Genomic DNA, 19,000 nt, shown 5'->3' on the forward strand with positions numbered 1-19,000 from the left:
TACTAATTTGGCAAGCTAATTAGTAGTATCTGTTTTCCTTGGGCAGTGTGGGTATAAGCAGACTTTTGAGATTCTTTGGGGTTCTGGTGAATTACCAAAAACACCGTGTGTCTCAGTTTCCTCCTGAAATTAACCCTGAGGCAGAGTTAGTGGAGGTAGAGCCTGACATAGCCTCCACTGGTGCACAGGAACAGGCTGCTCCTCTGTCCTCCTTCCTTTTTTCTCTGGTAGCAGTTTGAGGCTACTTCAGCCTGCTATGCTTTGTGGAGACAGAGAATAGTGGATTACCATTTCACAATATAGTTTTCTGCATGTGAAGCAGTTTAGAAGGGAACCATCTTCAGTGAATGCTTCTAAACATTTCACGTGGAGTCTTGTGTGTATAAGTACACACCTTTCACCTAGCCCTGGCTTGGGCACTATACACTGTTGTTAATTCACATTGTCCTCTGGGTCTTGTTTTCAGAGGAGTTCGTTGTGCTTTCTGGGTTTATAGCTGCAAAGCATCTGTCCTTGCTGTGCTGCTCAGAAGACAGGCTCTGCCCTCTGTCCATGGGGCTGTACCTCTGATGCAGAGTGCAGGTGCCGGGCTAAAACAGCTGACAGCTGGTTTTATAGTCTGCAGATCTGCTGCATTGCCATTTGGATTTGTGGTGATTCAGTGTTAACTGTAGGCCCTAGGAATGCTTCAGTGTACTACCCTGAGCTACGTTCCTAATCACAATAGATCTTTACGTGTGTGTTTTGATCATCATGGGGGGCTGTTAGGAAAAAAAATTTACTCAGGTTCTATTTATATGCCAACCAGCAAACATGAATTGCAGGCTCCAGACCAGTCCCAGGGAGTACTGGAGTCAGAGATGAGTTTCCTTCCTCCTGTTGCCTCAGAGCAGCTGGTGCTGTTATCAGTAGGACCAGTTGCTTGTTTGTGGTTTCCTGCTATGTCATTGTGCATGCTGCTCCAGGAACAGCAAGATCTCCATCCTGTCCTAGTCTTTCATTGTGATCTCTCTCCCCACCTTAAAGGGGGGGGGGGGGGACGAGAATCAAGGATTTTGCTTTTATGGATAAGTCATTAAAATTTTTAGTCTTATGATAATTGGCCTCATTTGGGTCTTGTTAATGTTTTCTGTTTTGTTTTATTTTCTATTTTTATTTGTATGAATGTTTTCCCTGTATTTTATGCATGTGTATCACATGCATGCCTGGTGTCCAAGGAGATCAAAAGAAGGTGTTGAATCCAGTAGAACTGGAGTTAGAGATGGTTGTGAGCCGCCATGTGGGTACTGGAGACAAAACCCTGGTTCCTCATGTGTTCTTAACTGCCGGATCATCTCTCCAGCACCAGTTGTTTTATTGATTACACTTAAAATTTTTATTTGGTGTGAGTGTATGTGTGTGTGTGTGTGTGTGTGTGTGTGTGTGTGTGTGTGTGTGTGTGTGTGTGTGTGTGTGTGTGTGTGTGTGTGTGTGAGTGTGTGAGTGTGTGTGTGTGTGAGTGTGTGTACTTACAGGTGACTTTGTGGATATATGTGGAGGTCATAAGAACTTGAGGAAATCAATTCTCTCCTATCATATTGTGTGTGTGAGGAACTGTTAAATTCAGATATCAGGCTAAGTAGCAGTGCCTTTATTTGCTGAATGATTTGGCTAGCACTATATTAATTTTTAAATTTTATTATCTTATATAAGTGGGTGTTTTGCCTGAGTGTATGTCTCTGCACCGTGTGATGCTAGCAGAGGGTGCCAGGAATATCCTGAGACAGAGTTACAGTTGTGAGTTTCCTTGTGGGTGCTCAGACTTGAGTCTGGGTCTGTTGGAAGAACAGCTAATGTTCTCTTAATCACGCAGCCACCTCTTCAGCTCCTATGTAAATGTTTTTCTGTGTTAAAATAACAAAAAATATATATATTTGTATATTTTGTGGCTTTACAGGTATAAGTAACAGTTCAAAACAAGAATTGTCAAACTCTGAGGTTCGTTTTTTAGACATCTTTATCTAACTGTATTTACATTTTAGACATTAAAGAACAGTTACAAAACATTTCAATTGTGAGAGGTTTATTGCACACAATAATATTTAATTACTTAGAATATGTTTGTGTGCTTAGAGATTTCTTCCCTCCTTAATTTCAACTAGCTGCAGAAGATTTATTAAGAACATCCCTTTTGCCTGGGCTGGATGGCTCATGGTTTTAATAGCAGCACTCGAGAGGCAGAGGCAGGTGAGTTTGAGACCAGCCTGGTGTACAAAGTTCAGGGCAGCCAGGACTCTGTTATACAGGGAAACCATGTCTCAACACCCTCCTGCCTAAAAGAACCTCCTTCCTGGGCGCCAGAAGTGCTTGGGAAGTTTGTTGTGTGTCTGTCCTGCCCAATGGGTGGATAAGGCTCTAAGCAGGTGAAGAATGAAGCTTTTACCCTGAGGAGGTTATAGGCTGCTAGAGAAGAGGGCACTGGACACATACTGAAAAAGTAACATAATGAAATTGTGATTACTGATACCCAGTAGGACTTCCCTCATCAGGTCATCTTGGCTTAGATCTTAAAAAAAAGAAAAAAAAAATGAGAGCAAGGAAGATGCCTTTGTAGTGAGAGCAGCAGTTCAAACAAAGGTCAGGGAAGGAAGGTGCTTGGGTGTGAGCTCAGATGATGAACAAGATTTGCTGGGTAGGAGCACAGGGTTGAAGCACCAGGGAAGTCTCTCAACAACATGATGCCTTCAGGAAAGCCAGGGTCTGTGGTTAGGGCTGTCAGTGCAGTGGGTAACCCCTGAAAAAGCACTGTGGGCCAGTGCTCTACAGTGGCGTGAAAGCTGGATCAGTGGGAAGAGAAGGAAGGGGTCAGAGCAAGGGCTTGGCTAGACTTGAAATTATTCTGAACTCTTCAATACAAAGCACATTGTAGTCTGTTCTTTCCTTCTTTATAATCTCTCTCTCTTTTTGTCACTTTTTAACTTTTTGTTTTCCTTGATAAACTTATAGTTTACTAAGTATATGGGAACTTGTATGAGACACAGAACTTGGCTTACTCTGAATTTCTGGTTAGCTAGCCATGGGACCTGTCCTCATGATGATTACCTCGTCACCCCCTTCCATTCTGATTTAACTTGGTTGCAGATTGTACCATTACCATCTCTGGTGGCAAGCTATTGTGTTAGCTCAATTGAATAAGAATCTGGTAAGAATAAGGATGTGCTCTTAGCTGGGAATGGTAGTAGAACCTTTCTATAATCCCAGTGACCTGAAGACTGAGACCACAAGATTGCTATCAGTTCAGTGCCAGCCTCAGCTAAATATTAAGATTCTCTACCTCCTCAGCCCAGCCACCCTCCACACACACACATAAACCTCAGAAAAAAAAAATTCTTGTTACTTTTCAAGAGTAAAAGGGAGATTCCTTGATCCACATACAAACTGTTACTATTTTCTCTCCTTACTTTCTCCCAGAATGTGTGATGCCTTTACCTTCTTTTCTGACTCCTATTTCTTTCCATAGCCAGAACTGGCATCTGGTGAATATGCTTGCAGTATCCTATGCAGAGAAGAGATGCTATAACAAGACTCTTGTGTTCATCAAAGCTGTGTTGTCTCCTATAACTTGGCTAGTTATGAAAATGTGCTGTTGTAGACTGAGTAGGTACTTATGTATTTACACTAGGTACTTCTAATAGGGTGCAGTGATGGAGGGAATGTTCCTCACTGCTCTTTGGTTTAGAGGATGGGCTGAGTTTACTGTTCCCTCCTATGTGGCTGAAGAATGGGAAAAGGCTAGTGTCTGAACCACCCTCCCCTCCTGGCACCAGGCCCACCACTCAGGCTGCTGGCATTGAGCCATTGGGCTCTGCTACAGAAGTCTTTTTGGATTCTGTCTCCTTGGTAGTTGCTATAAGGCTCTAGGGAACTTTGACGAAATGGCTTACAGTGCAGATGCATTATGGTGTGGTGGTGCTGCTACAGTGCAGTGAGAGTCCTCTTGAGTCCAGTCACAGGATTGCACTTCACTCCTTCAGTGGTCTGAGCCGACGATTGTGCTACCATCTCTTGTCAGGAGTTCCCCGTCTGCTTGGTACTTCTGACTGACCAGCAGTTAGCTAGTTCATCTTTTGAGTTTGTAGAGCTAACAGCCTCCCTGGCTGGGTCTTCACACTCACCTACAGAGACAGTTTTGCTGGAGTGTATGTGCTTATGAGAGGCTTATGAACTTGGTTTTGGTCCTTCTTCCATCTTTGCCTCCCCACTCTCTAACCATGCTTGTTCTTGCATTTTTTTTACTTTTAATTTCCCACCATCCCTGTCTGTGGATGTGATGGCTGTTGAAAAGGCAGTCATTGTGGAAGGTGATACTGAGGAATGTTTAAGTCTGGGGGGTCTTGATATGAAGGAGGAAGAAACCTGCTCTCTTAATTAAGCAGTGGGCTACAGAGGCTGATCTGTCTTCAGTGTCAGAGACAAGGCGTACTCAGCAGAATTGGGCTAGGACAGTAAAGTGACGGTGATTCTGCCTCATGTAGTGGGAATGCGTTGTCTTCCCTCCTCACCCAGTTTGTACATGAGATAACTGTTGCTTGGTCACTGAGAGGCCTGGCTCTGGAGCCAGCCTGCTTGAGTCAGTTCCTACTTCATGGTATGGTTGTGAGAATTATAGAGGCTTAGATCTGGGCCTGGGCTATATTCACTGCTAAATATGTGCCATTGGTTGTATAAAAGCTAGGAACAAGACATTACCTTGTACAATCTGTTGTGTAACCTCCTGGCACATATGTTTACATGTGGATTTACAAACCCTGTCTGGGATTTTACTTTTATCTTTTTAGTTTAGAGGATATTTTTGATTGCACCAAGGTCCTTGCACATGCTAGGCAAGCCCTGTACCACTGAACTACCCCAGCACCCTCTTTCTACATTTTATTTTGAGTTAAGTTTTCACTACAGTGGTCCAGGATGGCCTAGAACACTGTGTGGTCCTGTGCTTGTACCAACAGGCTCAGCTTAGAATTTTTAAGTGACTACTCAAGTGTTGAAGAAGAGATTATTTCACTCAAGAAAGTGCATTTAGATGGCTTCTAAAGGATTGTTCAACCTTATATTGTATGATCCTACCATCCCTGATAGATTTCTTAAGTGTTTTGAGTTGAAAATGCTTCTTTGGTGGGGAATACAGCAGGAACGAATTTAATGAACAGTTAAAATAGTCCAGATATCTCATTGACTACTTCACAATCCTTACTAGGTAGCCTTTAGGCAAGTTCTTACGATGTATCTGTATGATTTGAATTGTACAGGCCCTTCAAAGGTACAGGGAGAGTGGAAGTGGCAGGGGAAGCCAAATGCCCGCCAACATACTGAGTCACATAGGATTGCAATTGCTTTTCTGCTCTATCTCCAGGTTCTTGTGGAATGAACATGCCTGCAGTTGACCCTTTGTGCTGTCAAACTGTCAGACTCAAATAGGCTTTGATATGCCCAAAGAGAAAAGATGCATGAACAAATGTTCTAAATTCAAGTGTTCTTCTCCAGCTTGTACAGTCTGATACTCTCGAGTTCCTGCTATAATTGATAAAAGCCCAGAACCTTTAAACTGGATTTCTCAGCCCTGGCCTGGATGATTCTTTGTTATAGAGGCTGCCCTGTGCAGAGTACTTAGTACTTAGTATTTAGTGTTTACTACCTGGCCTCTGCACTCTAGCTGCTAGTACCTTCAGTCACCACTATCAAAAATGTTTATAAGCACTGCTTAATGTTCTCCAGGGAGCATAGTCAACTACTGGTCTAAATAAGCAGGTCAGTGTGGTGTGTGAAGGGCCTCCTTACTCATCTCGCTGTGATTACTTCGTGTTCATAGGTCTGGACAATGCTGCTGCTCCCTGTCCTCCCACTGCCTTCCCCTGTAGCTTGGCCAGCTACAGCAGCTTGAGCTTGGAAACCCTCTGGATTGTCTTCCATTGTCTCTGCCAACAGCCTTCTGTTCCTCTGCAGGCGTCTGGCTTATCTCCTCTAGCCTCTCTGGGATGGGGGTAGAAGGAGCACAGGCATGATGTCATTTGCCTTCCCAGGAAGGGTGGAACAAAGGATCGGGTCTCTAGGGACAGTTCCCTCCTTCTTAACTGGGCCAAAAGGTAGAATCCCACCCCACCCCCTTTCCTGCTTCAGAAGTGCCTGTTGTTCCTCACATACTCTGTTGCAGGATGACACATCAGCTGGCCTGGCTTTGTCTCTGCCCTTCCTCTGTATAGGATGTTGTTCATGTCTAGTCCTTGGACAGAATCTTTCTGCCTTTCTCAGTGTGGTGGGAGCCTTCTTAGAGTCTGATTTTTTTAGCGTAGTCTTCCTCAACTTGAAAATGGAGGAAAGGAACAGACAGCAAGAATTAAACCTCTCATTCCTTTTACTTTGTAATTCCTCTCCTCCCCCTTTCTAGAGCTTCTGAGGTACACAGCAGTTCTGGGGAGCCTCTTACACAGATTTGGGTATGGTTAGTTGAGCCCAGTTTTCCCTGCTTCCACCCCTGGCCTCTGCCTCTTCGTGGAGTATAGCAGATGGGATTGAGCTGTTTAACTCTGGGGCAGGGCTTCTGCTAATTCTGAACCTGAGAGAAGTCACGGGTTTCTTTAATGTGTGAGTTACCCCAAAGGGATGGTGGTGACTGTGGAACAGCATACTTTACATTTTAGTTTATTGAGAAATGTTCTAACCTAAGCAGATTTCTATCTTGATCATCATATCTTCATAGATTGGGTGTGGTAGTGACTTTGAACCCCGAACCTTCACTAATAGCCTAGAACATCCATCAGGATAAAGACATTTTTGGCTCCTTGCAGCATGTACAAGAAACTATAATTTTAAAGAAACTAGACCTAAATATATTTGAATTAGGAATTATTAGTCTTCTAGGTACAGTCTAGGAAATATCCCTAGCTTAATATTCTCTTGATGTGGTCTGGTCTACTCTTTGAAAACAGCCTAACTTTAAGCAAACAACAAAAACCACACTTGCCAACAGTCAGGAAATGGGGTGGCTCCAGGGCATACTCTGACTGCCTCTTGGAAGTCTTCAATAACCTCATTCATAGCATCCTGCAGAAACAAAAAGTTTGGTAGCCTATATAGTTTGATTCAGATGGTCAGTTCTAGATTCAGTGTTGAGAGTTTTAAGATTTGAGTTGGACAAAACCTGGATCACTAAGTCTTGAAGTTTTTAATACTGTCTTCTGGATGAACTTGAATTTTCAGTGAGTGTACTCTGAATTGTATACTAGCAGGTACCTTTTCAGTAAGTAGTTAAACATTTGGAGATGATCATTTTGTAGATGAGGACACAAGAGGCAGACTCTGTGTTGTTGAAACACCAGGCTCTGAGGGTCCCCTAAATTGACTGAGCAGGTATCTCCACTACTCTGTTGCCTGTTTTCTCTGTTGTTCACAGTACATGTTCCTGAATCTCTGAAGACCCCTGGCATTAATTCATGCCAAAAGTAAACTTACCTTGCCCCATGTTACCTCAGCTTTTGTACCTAAGGGAAGCAGTTTCCCGCTGTCTTGAGAATCTCTGCACAATCCTTTTATGTGCAGTGTGGTTCACTTCACTCACCTTTTGGGGGTTGGTAGGTGGATATGTTACCAGAAGCTCTGTAGTCAAATTGATTGAGGCCCACACTACCATCTTCTGGATTCTGCCGGCTGCAAGCCTGGGAGTTGACTTGTGCAAGGGTTGTCCAAATCCCAGTATTCCCAGACAGTAGAGAGCTAAGTGGGGGTTTTGTTGGAGTTTAGTTTTGCTGTGTGGGCTGTGGAGCTTTGCTGGTGTGCACGTGCTGTTGCCAGTGCTGGGTTGGTGGTAACGTGACTTCTCCTCTGCTTGCAGATGAGCGTGAAGCCGTACAGAAGAAGACCTTCACCAAGTGGGTCAATTCCCACCTTGCCCGAGTGTCCTGCCGAATCACAGACCTATACACTGACCTTCGAGATGGACGGATGCTCATCAAGCTACTGGAGGTCCTCTCTGGAGAGAGGCTGGTAAGCACTGTTAAGTGGGAAAACATTTTTTTAAAGAAACAAGTATGTGCTTGTCTCTTAGTGAATTCTGCAATTAAGAATGTTTTCTGGAGGAGAATAGAGTAAAGTAGACATGCTGATTCTGGGTGGTGTTTTGGAAACACTGGGCTCTGAGGGTGTAATAATGTATGTAGCTTCCTTTCTGAGACGCCTGTGTTTTTTGTAGGGAAGATCCTAGTTGATGGTTCTATTAAAGCACAGTGCTAGCAGTCGAAGGGCCAGGCCTGGTTGCTGGCTCCGAGATGATTCTGCCACTTACATGAGACAATGGAAGGAGCTCTAAATTTATGTCTTACTGATGATTCTTTGGAAAATCTGAGCTGCCATCTGAAGGTGGCAAGACTTGAATCCAGTGGCCTCTGCCAGTTTTACTTTTTATTTCCTACTTTCCTTATGTTGGGTGGGCGGATGGGGGTGATGGTACATGCTGATGTTTTGTCATTTCCTTGGGAACGGAGCATCTGATAAATTTACCCTGCTTTTCTGGGCAGAGAAATTGTTACCTTGCAGTGAAAACTGTATGTCTGTGACTTTGTGTGTACACCTTAAGCCAGAGAAGCTCACCACTCACTGTGACTGACCCAGCAGGCTTTGGCTCACCTTGGCTTGAAAACATATGCCCTGTTTTCCACCCGGAGCACATGTAGTTCCATAGGTGGTGGTGCATCTGAGCCAAGCTGATGCCTAGGGATAGAGCCTCAAATCTGTACTGACATCGCCAGGAAAATATGCCAGTGGTTGGTGGGGCTGCCAGAAGAGCCTCAGCCACAGCAGATCATTTTGCAGATCGGTGCACACACCTCTGAGTGCTGGTCAGAGACCAGGGCTTTGTCTCCCTCTTAAGAGTCTGTGAACAGAACTGCATCTCTAAACGTCAGTGAAAATGAAGACTGTATTTTCTTTCCCTGTCCCTCTGGTCAAGAACAGGGTCCTGCCTTCAAAAGATAGTCAAGCCCCTTCTTGTCCTTACAGACTCTGCCATGCTCTGCATTCCCAGAATGCAGACGCCACCGCCTCAGTCGTCTAGGTCCGTCAGCCCCTGTGCAGATGGCTTCAGGACAGTGGGGCTTTGTGGGGCGGTGGGTCCCATGCTGGATGAAGAAGACAGTTGTTTATTGATTTCTTCAGGGAGACTTGTTTTAGAACCTAGGCTAGAATTACTGTGATATGCATCTTACAGAAAGTAATCTTTATGACCAGACTTTTCTTTTTCTTATCTGTCAAGCCTTTTCCTCCCTCTTTATTTAACCTTGTAGATTTGTTTACTTTTTTATGCTTTGAATGGTAGCTTTGACAAAATGACAAGAAGTCACACAGATAGGGGTTGGTTTGAACACTTAATTTTTTTTCTAGTACTCCATCTTTTAGGCCATGTGAAGTAAAATGCTTACCTTTGCATACCCAGAGCTCATGAAGACTGATGGTGATGAACATGTCCATTTCATACATGACTGGGGCCTCCCCTGCCTTTATCTAAGCAGAGAGAACAAAGATGTTAGCAGGGGAAAAAACACTGCTATTTGCAGAAGAAGCAGGAAGGTTGGGGGGGGGTGTTGGTTGTTTGTTTATTGGTTTCAGGACAGGGTTTCTCTGTGTAGCCTTGGCTGTCCTGGAACTCACTCTGTAGACCATGGAACTCAGAGCTCCTCCTGCCTCTGCCTCCAGAGTGCTGGGACTAAAGGCGAGCACCACCACTACCCGTTTTTGTTTTGTGAGACAGGGTCTTTATTATAGCCCAAGCTGGCTTAGAGGTCATAACAGTCCTCCTACCTCAAGTTTCCAAGAGCAGAGATTACGGTGTGTACCACGATACCCATCTCTGTTTACACCACACACACACACACATTCATTGCCCCCCCCCTCTAGTTTTTCAGTGACTTAGAAACCTAGGAGACTAGGGATAAAGAATGGAAGACACCTGTCACCTCCATCCTCTCAGGCAGTCATTGTCAGAGAATTTTGTTTTCTTCTATGATTTATTCCTAACAGCCATCTTTGGTTATAGAGTGGACAGTCTTAATTGTTCATGTTCTAGTGAGGTAAAGCCCCTCCTGACTTGGGCATGCTCTCTATTTGGTGTATAGGACTCTGGAAGAGACACAAACCACACTCTTATCCTTAGCTGCTGAGGCTGTTAGGATTCAGTGAGCCCCAAAAGGATTCCAAAGCTTGCTGTGTTAGTTAATGTCCAGTTTGCTCTGCAGTCAGCCAGTTGTGTCTGTTCTGGTTTTCTGCACCTTCACTCTAAACCCTGGAGAGACAGCCATCTGCAGCCTGTCTGCAGCCCTGTGTCAGTTACTAGCATGTTAGTCCTTAGTCCTCCTCACTCGCACAGCAGCGGATAGTAGATAAATGCTTGAGGGGCTAGGATTTACAAGTTTACTTTATTAATGAAGTTTCAGGTTCTTTTACAGAGGGGAAGTTTCGTATCCATGTGTTTTTACTGAGTGAACCTGAAAAAGGGGGAGTTAGTTAATGATCCTGAACACAATCTGGATTTAGCCTAACAGAATGAATTAGATACGTTTCAGGTAACCATCTGCCTTGCCATGGAACTTGATTCTGTTCTTGAGAAGTGGAATTCCCACCTGTAGGGTTGGCCCAATATCCAAAAGTATTCTTCCCATACCCTCATGTCAGGTATGTGGTCATAGAACAATCAGACTATTGTTGATTGGGAATCAGTTAAAGAGAAATAAAACTATTCCATTCCAGTGCCTTGTTCTGAAATCACTGCAGACTATAACTCTTCATGAAGATTGTGTTTCAAAATTCTATTAAAACTATAGACTACCCTTTATTTTAGCATCATCTTGGCAGGAAAAAGTAGGAACACAGAACCTATGCCTGACACTGTGTTAACTGACTTGATCTCAAGGCCACATGAGATTGGGACCAAAGTGTGGAGTTTTACCCTCCATATAATCAGAATTTGGAGAGAGGGACCTAACGTAATGTCATTGGGCTTGCATTTAAATGGTGAAGTTATGCTAAAGGTTAGAACCAAGGTCAGAACTTGCCTATGGTTGCAACCCTTCCATGCCTCTGTGACAAAGAAAAATTATAGGGAAGATCGCCAGTTTTCTGCCTTGCTGTTGCCAGGAGTCGGCCCCCTCTGACTGAGGTAAATCTTTCCAGAGACTTGGGTCTTCTCCAGTGCCTGCTGTTTTCAATCACAGATATCATTAGGTTCAATTGCCTGCTGGTTACTGATTTTGCCTTTATTTTTGTTGTCTTACTCAATTAATCAGTCTCTTAGAAAAGTACACACACACACACACACACACACACACACACACACACAATTTAAATATTTTGTTTTGTTTTGTTTGTTCTGTTGGTTTTGCAAATATTAATTCCAGAACAGCTTGAGCTTAGTGGAGAAGGTAAGATTTACAGAGATTTAAGCCTTAAAATCCCACATTGAATTGTTTAGAATGAACTTATGTTTTTGTTTTTCTTTTCTTTCCTTTCCTTTCCTTTTCTTTTCTTCCATGGCCTTTGTTAAGTGATAATAACCAAAAAAAATTTTTTTCTTTCTTTTTTTGTTCAAGGTAGTGTTTCTATATAGTCTTGCTCTGTAGACCAGGCTGGCCCCGAACTCAGAGATCTGCCTGCCTCTGCCTCCTGAGTGCTGGGATTAAAGGCATTGCACCTCCACACCTGACTTATGTTTTGTTTTTTTGGTTTTGGGGTTTTTTTTTTGAGACGAGTTTTGTAGACTGATCACAGAGCCAGCTTGTTTTCTAAGTATTATTTGTAAATGGGAAACTTTACTTTATTTCAAGCAATCAGCCATGCAAGAACTTGTACCCCCACTAATTTGGGGCGTACTTAAATAAATGTGTAAAGTGAAATAATGAGGAACCATATACTAAGGTGCCACACAAATAGAGGCAAAGCCCTGGGGTTAGACAGAAGAGGAAAGGGATCTTTAGGTGAGGGCTCCAGAAACCTTATGTAGTTGAGGCTCAGCTGGACCCAGGAGGAGTGGCTCAGATTAAGTAGCCAGAAGATAGGAAGTCAGGTTTATCTAAGGAAGAAGGCATTTTCTGAAGCTCATGCTGTGATAGACACATCAGTATCATGTGATGAAAGTTCTAGGGGTTTTATCAGAGAACTGACTGAAACAGTTCAAGTGTCCTGTTTAGTTGGAGTTCCTTTAAAAAAAATTTTGTATGTGTCTTGGTGGGATGGAAGGGTATGTTTTTTTATTTTTATTTTTATTTTGCCTGAATATATGTGAATCATGCCTGTGCGTTGCCTGTGGAGGCTAGAAGAGGGCGTCAGAACTGAAGATAAAGATGGTTGTGAGCTGCTGTGTCGGTGCTGGGACTCTTGACAGGCAATGCTCATAACCCCTAAACTATCTTCTAACCCTGGAGAGTGTATAGCTTTGAGGAGTTTACAAACTGTCGGTATGTGTGATACCTCATTTCTTACAGGCTAGTGAGTTAGGTCCCCTGTTGTTTCCTCTAACTTTAAGAACTTCTGGATGAGCTCAGCATTTAATAGGTAGGGAAGACGGGAGACAAGAATTTGGCTTTATATATGTATAGTTAGTAGAGATGTGTTTTTCTGTTTTGAGACAGGGTCTCACCATATAGCTCAGGTTGGCCTCAAATACTTTGTCCTCCAACCACTGTTGTGTACTGTCTGTCGTACTTTGTTCAGTAGAGGGTGTGTTTTGTGTGTGTGTGTGTGTGTGTGTGTGTGTGAGAGAGAGAGAGAGAGAGAGACAGAGAGAGAGACAGAGAGACAGAGAGACAGAGAGACAGAACAAGAACGAATAGAATATCTATGATTAAAACAAGAGTTGGTTGTTCATTTTTCCTAAAGCCAGTTAGTGTCTTTTTCTGGCTTCCTCTTCACTTGACCAGATCATCAGGCTCTTAAAATTCACTTTTCATGATGAGAAGTCCTCTACTCTGCCATACCTAGATTGTGTTCTATAGCTGGAAGTGATCACTGAGCTAAATGTCTTTGCTTTGAAGACATTATAACTCAGGAACCGAGACCATCAAGACCCAGCAGGTAAGAGAGTGTGTGTGTGTGTGTTTGTGTTTCTGTGTGGTTATATAGGCTGAGGTATTCCCTAGGGGCTGTTGCTCTGTCCAGCATTTCAGTTCTGCTCCCCAGGTTTCTTCAAGGTTCATATGTATCTCCATGGAGGGAATTGCTGAGGTGAGAGGGAATGGCTTAAGCCTCCTTCCCTCCCTGAAAGAACTCCCTGCCAGGAATCCTTTCTGTGTCCTCTTCTGTTTATAAAGGAAATCAAACTAGCTCCAGGAAGTATTTGTTCTTTCCCACCTCCAGACTCTCCATAATAAACCCTGCTATTGTTCTTATTCTTAAATAGTCTTAAATCCTGATGTAGTGCTAAGAGCATGTGTCTAACTTGATTAGGACCTGGGAGGGACTACCCACCCTACTCTTTTCTTTCAAAAGGCCTTAAATCCATGCAGGGAAGGAGAAATTAGCCCATGACTACACTGGTTCTCAGAGTTATGGCATGACCAAGTGACTCTAAGGACAGTTAGAATTACATTTTCAGACTCTAAAGTTGGTTCACTCCATAATTCTCTCTCCTTTTGAATCTGATGGAAGATGGAACTGGAGTAGAGGTTAGTAAGATTTGGCACAAGGAGTGTCAGGCAAGGAGAAACAGGAAGAACCCTTCCAAAAATATAAATGAATGAATAAACAGTGTGAGCTGTGAAAGAGAGTTGTGAAGTTGATTTAAGGAAGGTGAGTGAAAACTAGCATTTCCTTAGAGGGCTTTACTTGCTGAGACCCCTAGATCCGAATCCCATTAACCTGATGGCCATCCTTTCTTCTATTGAATGGCGGTTAAGACTGTCCTGTCAGTGATGATACAGAGCTGAAAGGTGTGTGTGTTGCCATGAGAATAGACTCATGCCACCCTAGAAACCTGATAATAGTTAATGGGGGCTCCTCTCCTTGGCAAAGCTAACAGCTCTTGAGAGGCAGCTTCAGAGGTTCATTATAGACCTGGTTCCTTCATGTTCAGTTTTTGTCGTTACTCTTTCTTACAACTTTTGAGAATAGGAAGCATAATAATATATAAATAGCTCTTAAAACTGCTTGTTAAATGAGAACTGAGTTCTTTCCTTCCATTCACATGGAAATGCATACCACTTTTTCTTATATTCTCTATTCTTGTATAACATAAAGAAAATGAGCTACATACTAGCTAGTTGCATAGATTAATTGAGCTCAGCAATAAAAAGATACGAATACTTGTTGCTCTTAGTCATACTCTAGTGAGGCTTGAATATGATTAACCATAAACCACCAAGGAGAGAGATGCACGTGTCATAGTGCTCAGCAGACAGCAGCTAGTTTCTTGTTGCAATCCATGTAATTAGGAAAAATCATTGTTATCTCCTGAGAGTAGTCTATTGTTCTGTGAATGTGTCTGAGTACCATACTAGGCCTTAGACATTTGAGAAGACCTCTCTGAAGCAAATAGAGCACAAGCTAGAAGAATTAGCATACTGTAATTTAGGAGAATTGGTGGGTTGGTGGTAGACACTAGACCTGCGACCTTGTGTGTTAATCAGGTGCTGCACTACTCAGCTGTACACTCAACCTGCTTTATTATGGTTACTTTGAGACATTGTCTCAATTGTTTATGCTTGAACTTAGAATCCTTTTGCCTCAATTTCCAAAGTAGCTGGGATTTCGGTCTTGCGCCATCAGGCCTTATAAACTTTAGTGCTGACTCTCAGTCTTAGGCCGTGTGGCCAGTGCTATTCATCTTTGCACTGACTCTCAGTCTTAGGTTGTGTGGCCAGTGCTATTCATCTTTGCACTGATTCTCAGTCTTAGGTTGTGTGGCCAGTGTTATTCATCTTTGCACTGACTCTCAATCTTAGGTCGTGTGACTAGTATTATTTGCCTTTGCAATGATTCTCAGTCCTAGGTCGTATGACCAGTGTTATTTACCTTTGCGGTGGCAGCAGTAGCACTGAGACTCCATGACCAAATAAATGCACACAAATTTTAGTTTGGGTTTGGGCACAAACCATGACAGGCATGTATAATTCAGGATAGTTCCTCTGCCCGTCTGGATAAAGTGTCTCCACTCTGTTCTCTGGTTTCTAGCCTAAACCCACTAAGGGACGGATGCGGATCCACTGTCTGGAGAATGTGGACAAGGCTCTTCAATTCCTGAAGGAGCAGAGAGTCCATCTTGAGAACATGGGCTCCCATGACATTGTGGATGGAAACCACCGGCTGACCCTCGGCCTCATCTGGACTATCATTCTACGCTTCCAGGTAAGGAGCTTGGTCCAAAGAATGTAGACCAGCTTTCCACATAGGAGCTTTCTGCTCCACAGGGACCAGGCTGATGCCACCCTGGAGGAATGTCAGAGCTGCTGTGTCCTACATTTCACTGCCCCTGGCATACGAGGCTTTCCTGTCAAATGGGACTTGGTGACATGGGTTCTTAAGGTTTACCTCTGAACATCTGTTCTGTTGTTTGGCCTTCAGTAGCAAAGGTCAAGCAATATGACTAGTGCTGGGTACTTCTAGGCTGCCTAGACTTTGCTAAATTGTGGCTCAAATAGGATAGGGGCTCTGTTTTCACCTTCTCATCCCATCCCCTTGGGTGCATAGGAGCAGTTTTCAGAAGGAAAGGGCCAAAGGGCCTTTGATGAATTTGAATTGGTGACTATTGGATGGAGTTATCTCTGTATGGAAGCATGTATGAGAAGGCCTTGTGTGAGATACAGTTTAGGCTGCCTTGGGTGTTCTGATGCTTTGGGGCGAGGGGGCTCAGGAGAAGTACCTCTCTTTAGTCCTGGCTCATGATCCAGGCATATGCTTTGTGCTCTTGCTCTTCAGTTACAATTTGAAGTGCTGGAAGCTTGCTGTCCTAGTGTTGAGTTACTCTCCACACATCTCCCAGAAGTCTCTTGTGTCCAAAAAATATCACACAAGGGGGGAGAAATAAAAATCAAAAACCAAATTTTAACTGTCTTAGTTTTCCTGTTCAAACTCTGAAACCAGCCTGTGATTAATGCTTTTCCATCTCTGTTGCCTTCCTAAGATTAGGCTTCCAGTTAGCAGTGGGCGTCTCTGTGCAGAGAGGGAGAGTTACTAAGGGAGACAACTCAGACTTGTCATCTGTCTTCATTGCTGCCATTGAGAAAGCACCTTAATAATTCAGATTCCCAGGGCCCAGTTCCAAAGCGTCTCAGTCTAACTTGGGAATTCCTGTTGAAGATGACATCTATTGTCTTGGCCTACATTGATGGGAACATGGAAGGCCGTTCTGATCATGGCCCCTTGATCGAGGATGAGTGCCCGTGTCAGGGAGCTGGGGTACACAGTCTTTTTTAGACTTCTCAGAGTGAACTGAGTTGAATAAAGCATAACTGTCAGTTTGCCATTTCTTCACTTCAAACCTACTAATACATACTTTCTCCTCTTGAATCGAGAAGCAAAGGCTGCAGGTATTATAGCTGGCATTGTGCAGTTTCTTTCACTGTATTTATTTTATTGAGTCATTACTTGTATTCCCACCTCTTGTCCCAAATTTAGTTAAAGGGAGCAAAAACACAGACTACAGTTAGGAACATTTATCTAAAATCATATAACTGATAGGTGTCTCTTAATCCCAAGAACTAACATTTTTAGTGGGCATGGTAGAACATTCCTATAATCCTAGCATTTGTGTGATTAGAGGCAGGAGGATTGGAGTTACTCATTCAAGGTAGTTTTCCAGTACATAATTTGAAGCCAGCTTGAGATCCCATTTCAAAACAACAGCAGCAAGGTAAGAAGAGACAACCAGCTAACTAACCACAGTAGTGCTGTGAGGTAGCCCAGCACTGTTGCCTTCGCTGAGATGGAGAAGCCGAGGTGCTCAGGTGGGAAAGCCCTTATAAGACGGATCCCTTCAGGGCCCAGTGGGCCTTCCCATGTGGTGGAAGAAAGTAACTTCCACATGTTGTCCTTTGACCTCTCTCATATGTGTTCTGTGACATGCACATGCTATTATGCACAGATACACAATACAGAGAAAGAGAGAAAGAGAAAGAAAGAGGGGGAGCGAGAGAACACATTTAGTCTGACCAAGAGAAGGGAGGGAAAAGGGAGGAGGGAGGGAGGGAGGGAGAAAAAAAAAAGAACTCATTTTGTTTGACCCTGGTACCATTTGACCAGACTTTTGTCTGTCTTAGTTAGGGTTTTACTGCTATGAACAGACACGATGTCCAAGGCTACTCTTCTTATAAGGCCAACATTTGATTGGGGCTGGCTTATAGGTTCAGAGGTTCAATCTTTATCATCAAGGTAGGATCCCGGCAGTATCCAGGCAGGCAAAGTACAGGAGGAGCTGAGAGTTCTACATCTTCATCTGAAGGCTGCTAGCAGAATACTGGCTTCCAGGCAGCTAGGATGAGGGTCTTAAAGCCCACAGTGACATACCTAATTCCAAGGCCACACCTCCCAATATTGCCACTCCCAGAGCCAAGCATATACAAACCATCACAATGTCTAATGTTGAACTTGTGAACTTACAAAATAGAGAACATGGAAGCATAACATTTAACAGTTTCTGTCTATCTTGTAGGAAATGATACATACCCTGCCCTCAGCAAAATATTTTTCTGATTTCTATGAGAAACCATTCACTAGCTTGTAGTTTGAAAGATGGGCCCCAGGGGCCATACATGGCCTCTTAATAAGTGCTATGGAGGCACTCATGGAACACGTCATCCCTCTGGCTTTGTGTGTAGAATAGGAAGCGTAGTTCTGGAGGATCTGAGGTGAACCTGACAGTTCTTACTGACATGTGGAGCAGATAGCGTGCAGGAAAAGACTGATCTATTTCATATAAATGCAGACCTGTTTTTCAGCAGCTCTCAGGCAGATAGATCAGTAGGGTGTTTGCCTAATATTTCTTCTTAAACTTTAGATCCAGGATATCAGTGTGGAGACTGAAGATAACAAAGAGAAAAAGTCTGCTAAGGATGCATTGCTGCTGTGGTGCCAGATGAAGACAGCTGGGTGAGTGCACTCCAAAGGACACGAGGCATCTCCAGGATTAAACACAAGGGGCACTAGGCATCCTCCAGGATTAAGTTCCCTGTTGGCATCACTGTAAAGGTGCTGACAAGTGTCTTTTCATAGCTTCCGCTGAGATGTCTTGTTACCACATAAACAGTTGGTTTGTGACATTTCAGAGCTGGCTGTCAGAATGGAAAGGGTTGTGATTTATACTTCGAACCTCTCTTGCATTCTGTTTATCAGAAAGCTCCACAGACCATTAGATCTTAAATTATAAAATTCTTGGAGCATTTCTAAGAATCAAACCCACATATTTTTTAAATGCATTTGGGAGTTTTCTCCTTTTAATTTCTGCCTCTTGGGGAGCTTTACACAGCAAACTTAGAAGCAGTTATTATGTAAACCTGTCCTGGTCTTTCTTGTATTCTTTCGCTGAAACCCAATCTGGAGATACTTCTACACAATGGCAGCTTATTGCTTACTGACATTGTATGAATTCAGCTAACACTAAACATGTAACATGGGGCTGGAAAGGTGGCTCAGAAGTTTGCAGCACTCACTGCTTTCCTGGAGGACCCAGGTTCTGTGTCCAGCACCCACGGCTGGTGGCTCACAACTGCTGGAACTTCTGTTCCCTCGGGATTCTGTGGGCCCCTTTGTGCACATGATGCTCATAAAAACACACATATACATAAATAAAATTGAATAAGATACATGTTTTTAAATCATGTAAAGTGCTGATGAAATTATTTCAGAGTCCTTGGTTCTTAATGAGAACCAGTTCTTTATCAGGTTAATTAGTGTGCTCCTCTTAACTACCTTACCTTGGGGCTGGTGAGATGCCTCAGCAGGTTAAGGGTACTTGCTGTAAAGAGACTTGCCACCAAGCCTGATGATCTGAGTT

General features: G+C 43.4%; 1 protein-coding gene and 1 long non-coding RNA gene across 6 annotated transcripts in view; one reads left to right on the forward strand and one right to left on the reverse strand.

Moving 5' to 3' along the window:
* Positions 1-19,000, forward strand: part of Sptbn1 (spectrin beta, non-erythrocytic 1) — a 169,598-nt gene that overhangs the window by 99,014 nt on the left and 51,584 nt on the right. For all 5 annotated transcript variants that reach the window (XM_031337780.1, XM_031337781.1, XM_031337783.1 and 2 more), the window contains 3 exons: positions 7,865-8,016; positions 15,184-15,357; positions 18,005-18,096. In XM_031337780.1, the coding sequence (XP_031193640.1) occupies positions 7,865-8,016; positions 15,184-15,357; positions 18,005-18,096 (418 nt within the window). The remainder of the gene's footprint in view (positions 1-7,864; positions 8,017-15,183; positions 15,358-18,004; positions 18,097-19,000) is intronic.
* On the reverse strand, positions 6,998-18,170 carry LOC116068372. Its single transcript, XR_004109566.1, has 3 exons — positions 17,935-18,170; positions 9,447-9,528; positions 6,998-7,077 (listed from the first exon to the last, which is right to left on the reverse strand). It is a non-coding gene; the product is annotated as an uncharacterized LOC116068372 (long non-coding RNA).

This window comes from Mastomys coucha, unplaced genomic scaffold (genome assembly GCF_008632895.1).
Source record: "Mastomys coucha isolate ucsf_1 unplaced genomic scaffold, UCSF_Mcou_1 pScaffold22, whole genome shotgun sequence".
Taxonomy (NCBI): domain Eukaryota; kingdom Metazoa; phylum Chordata; class Mammalia; order Rodentia; family Muridae; genus Mastomys; species Mastomys coucha.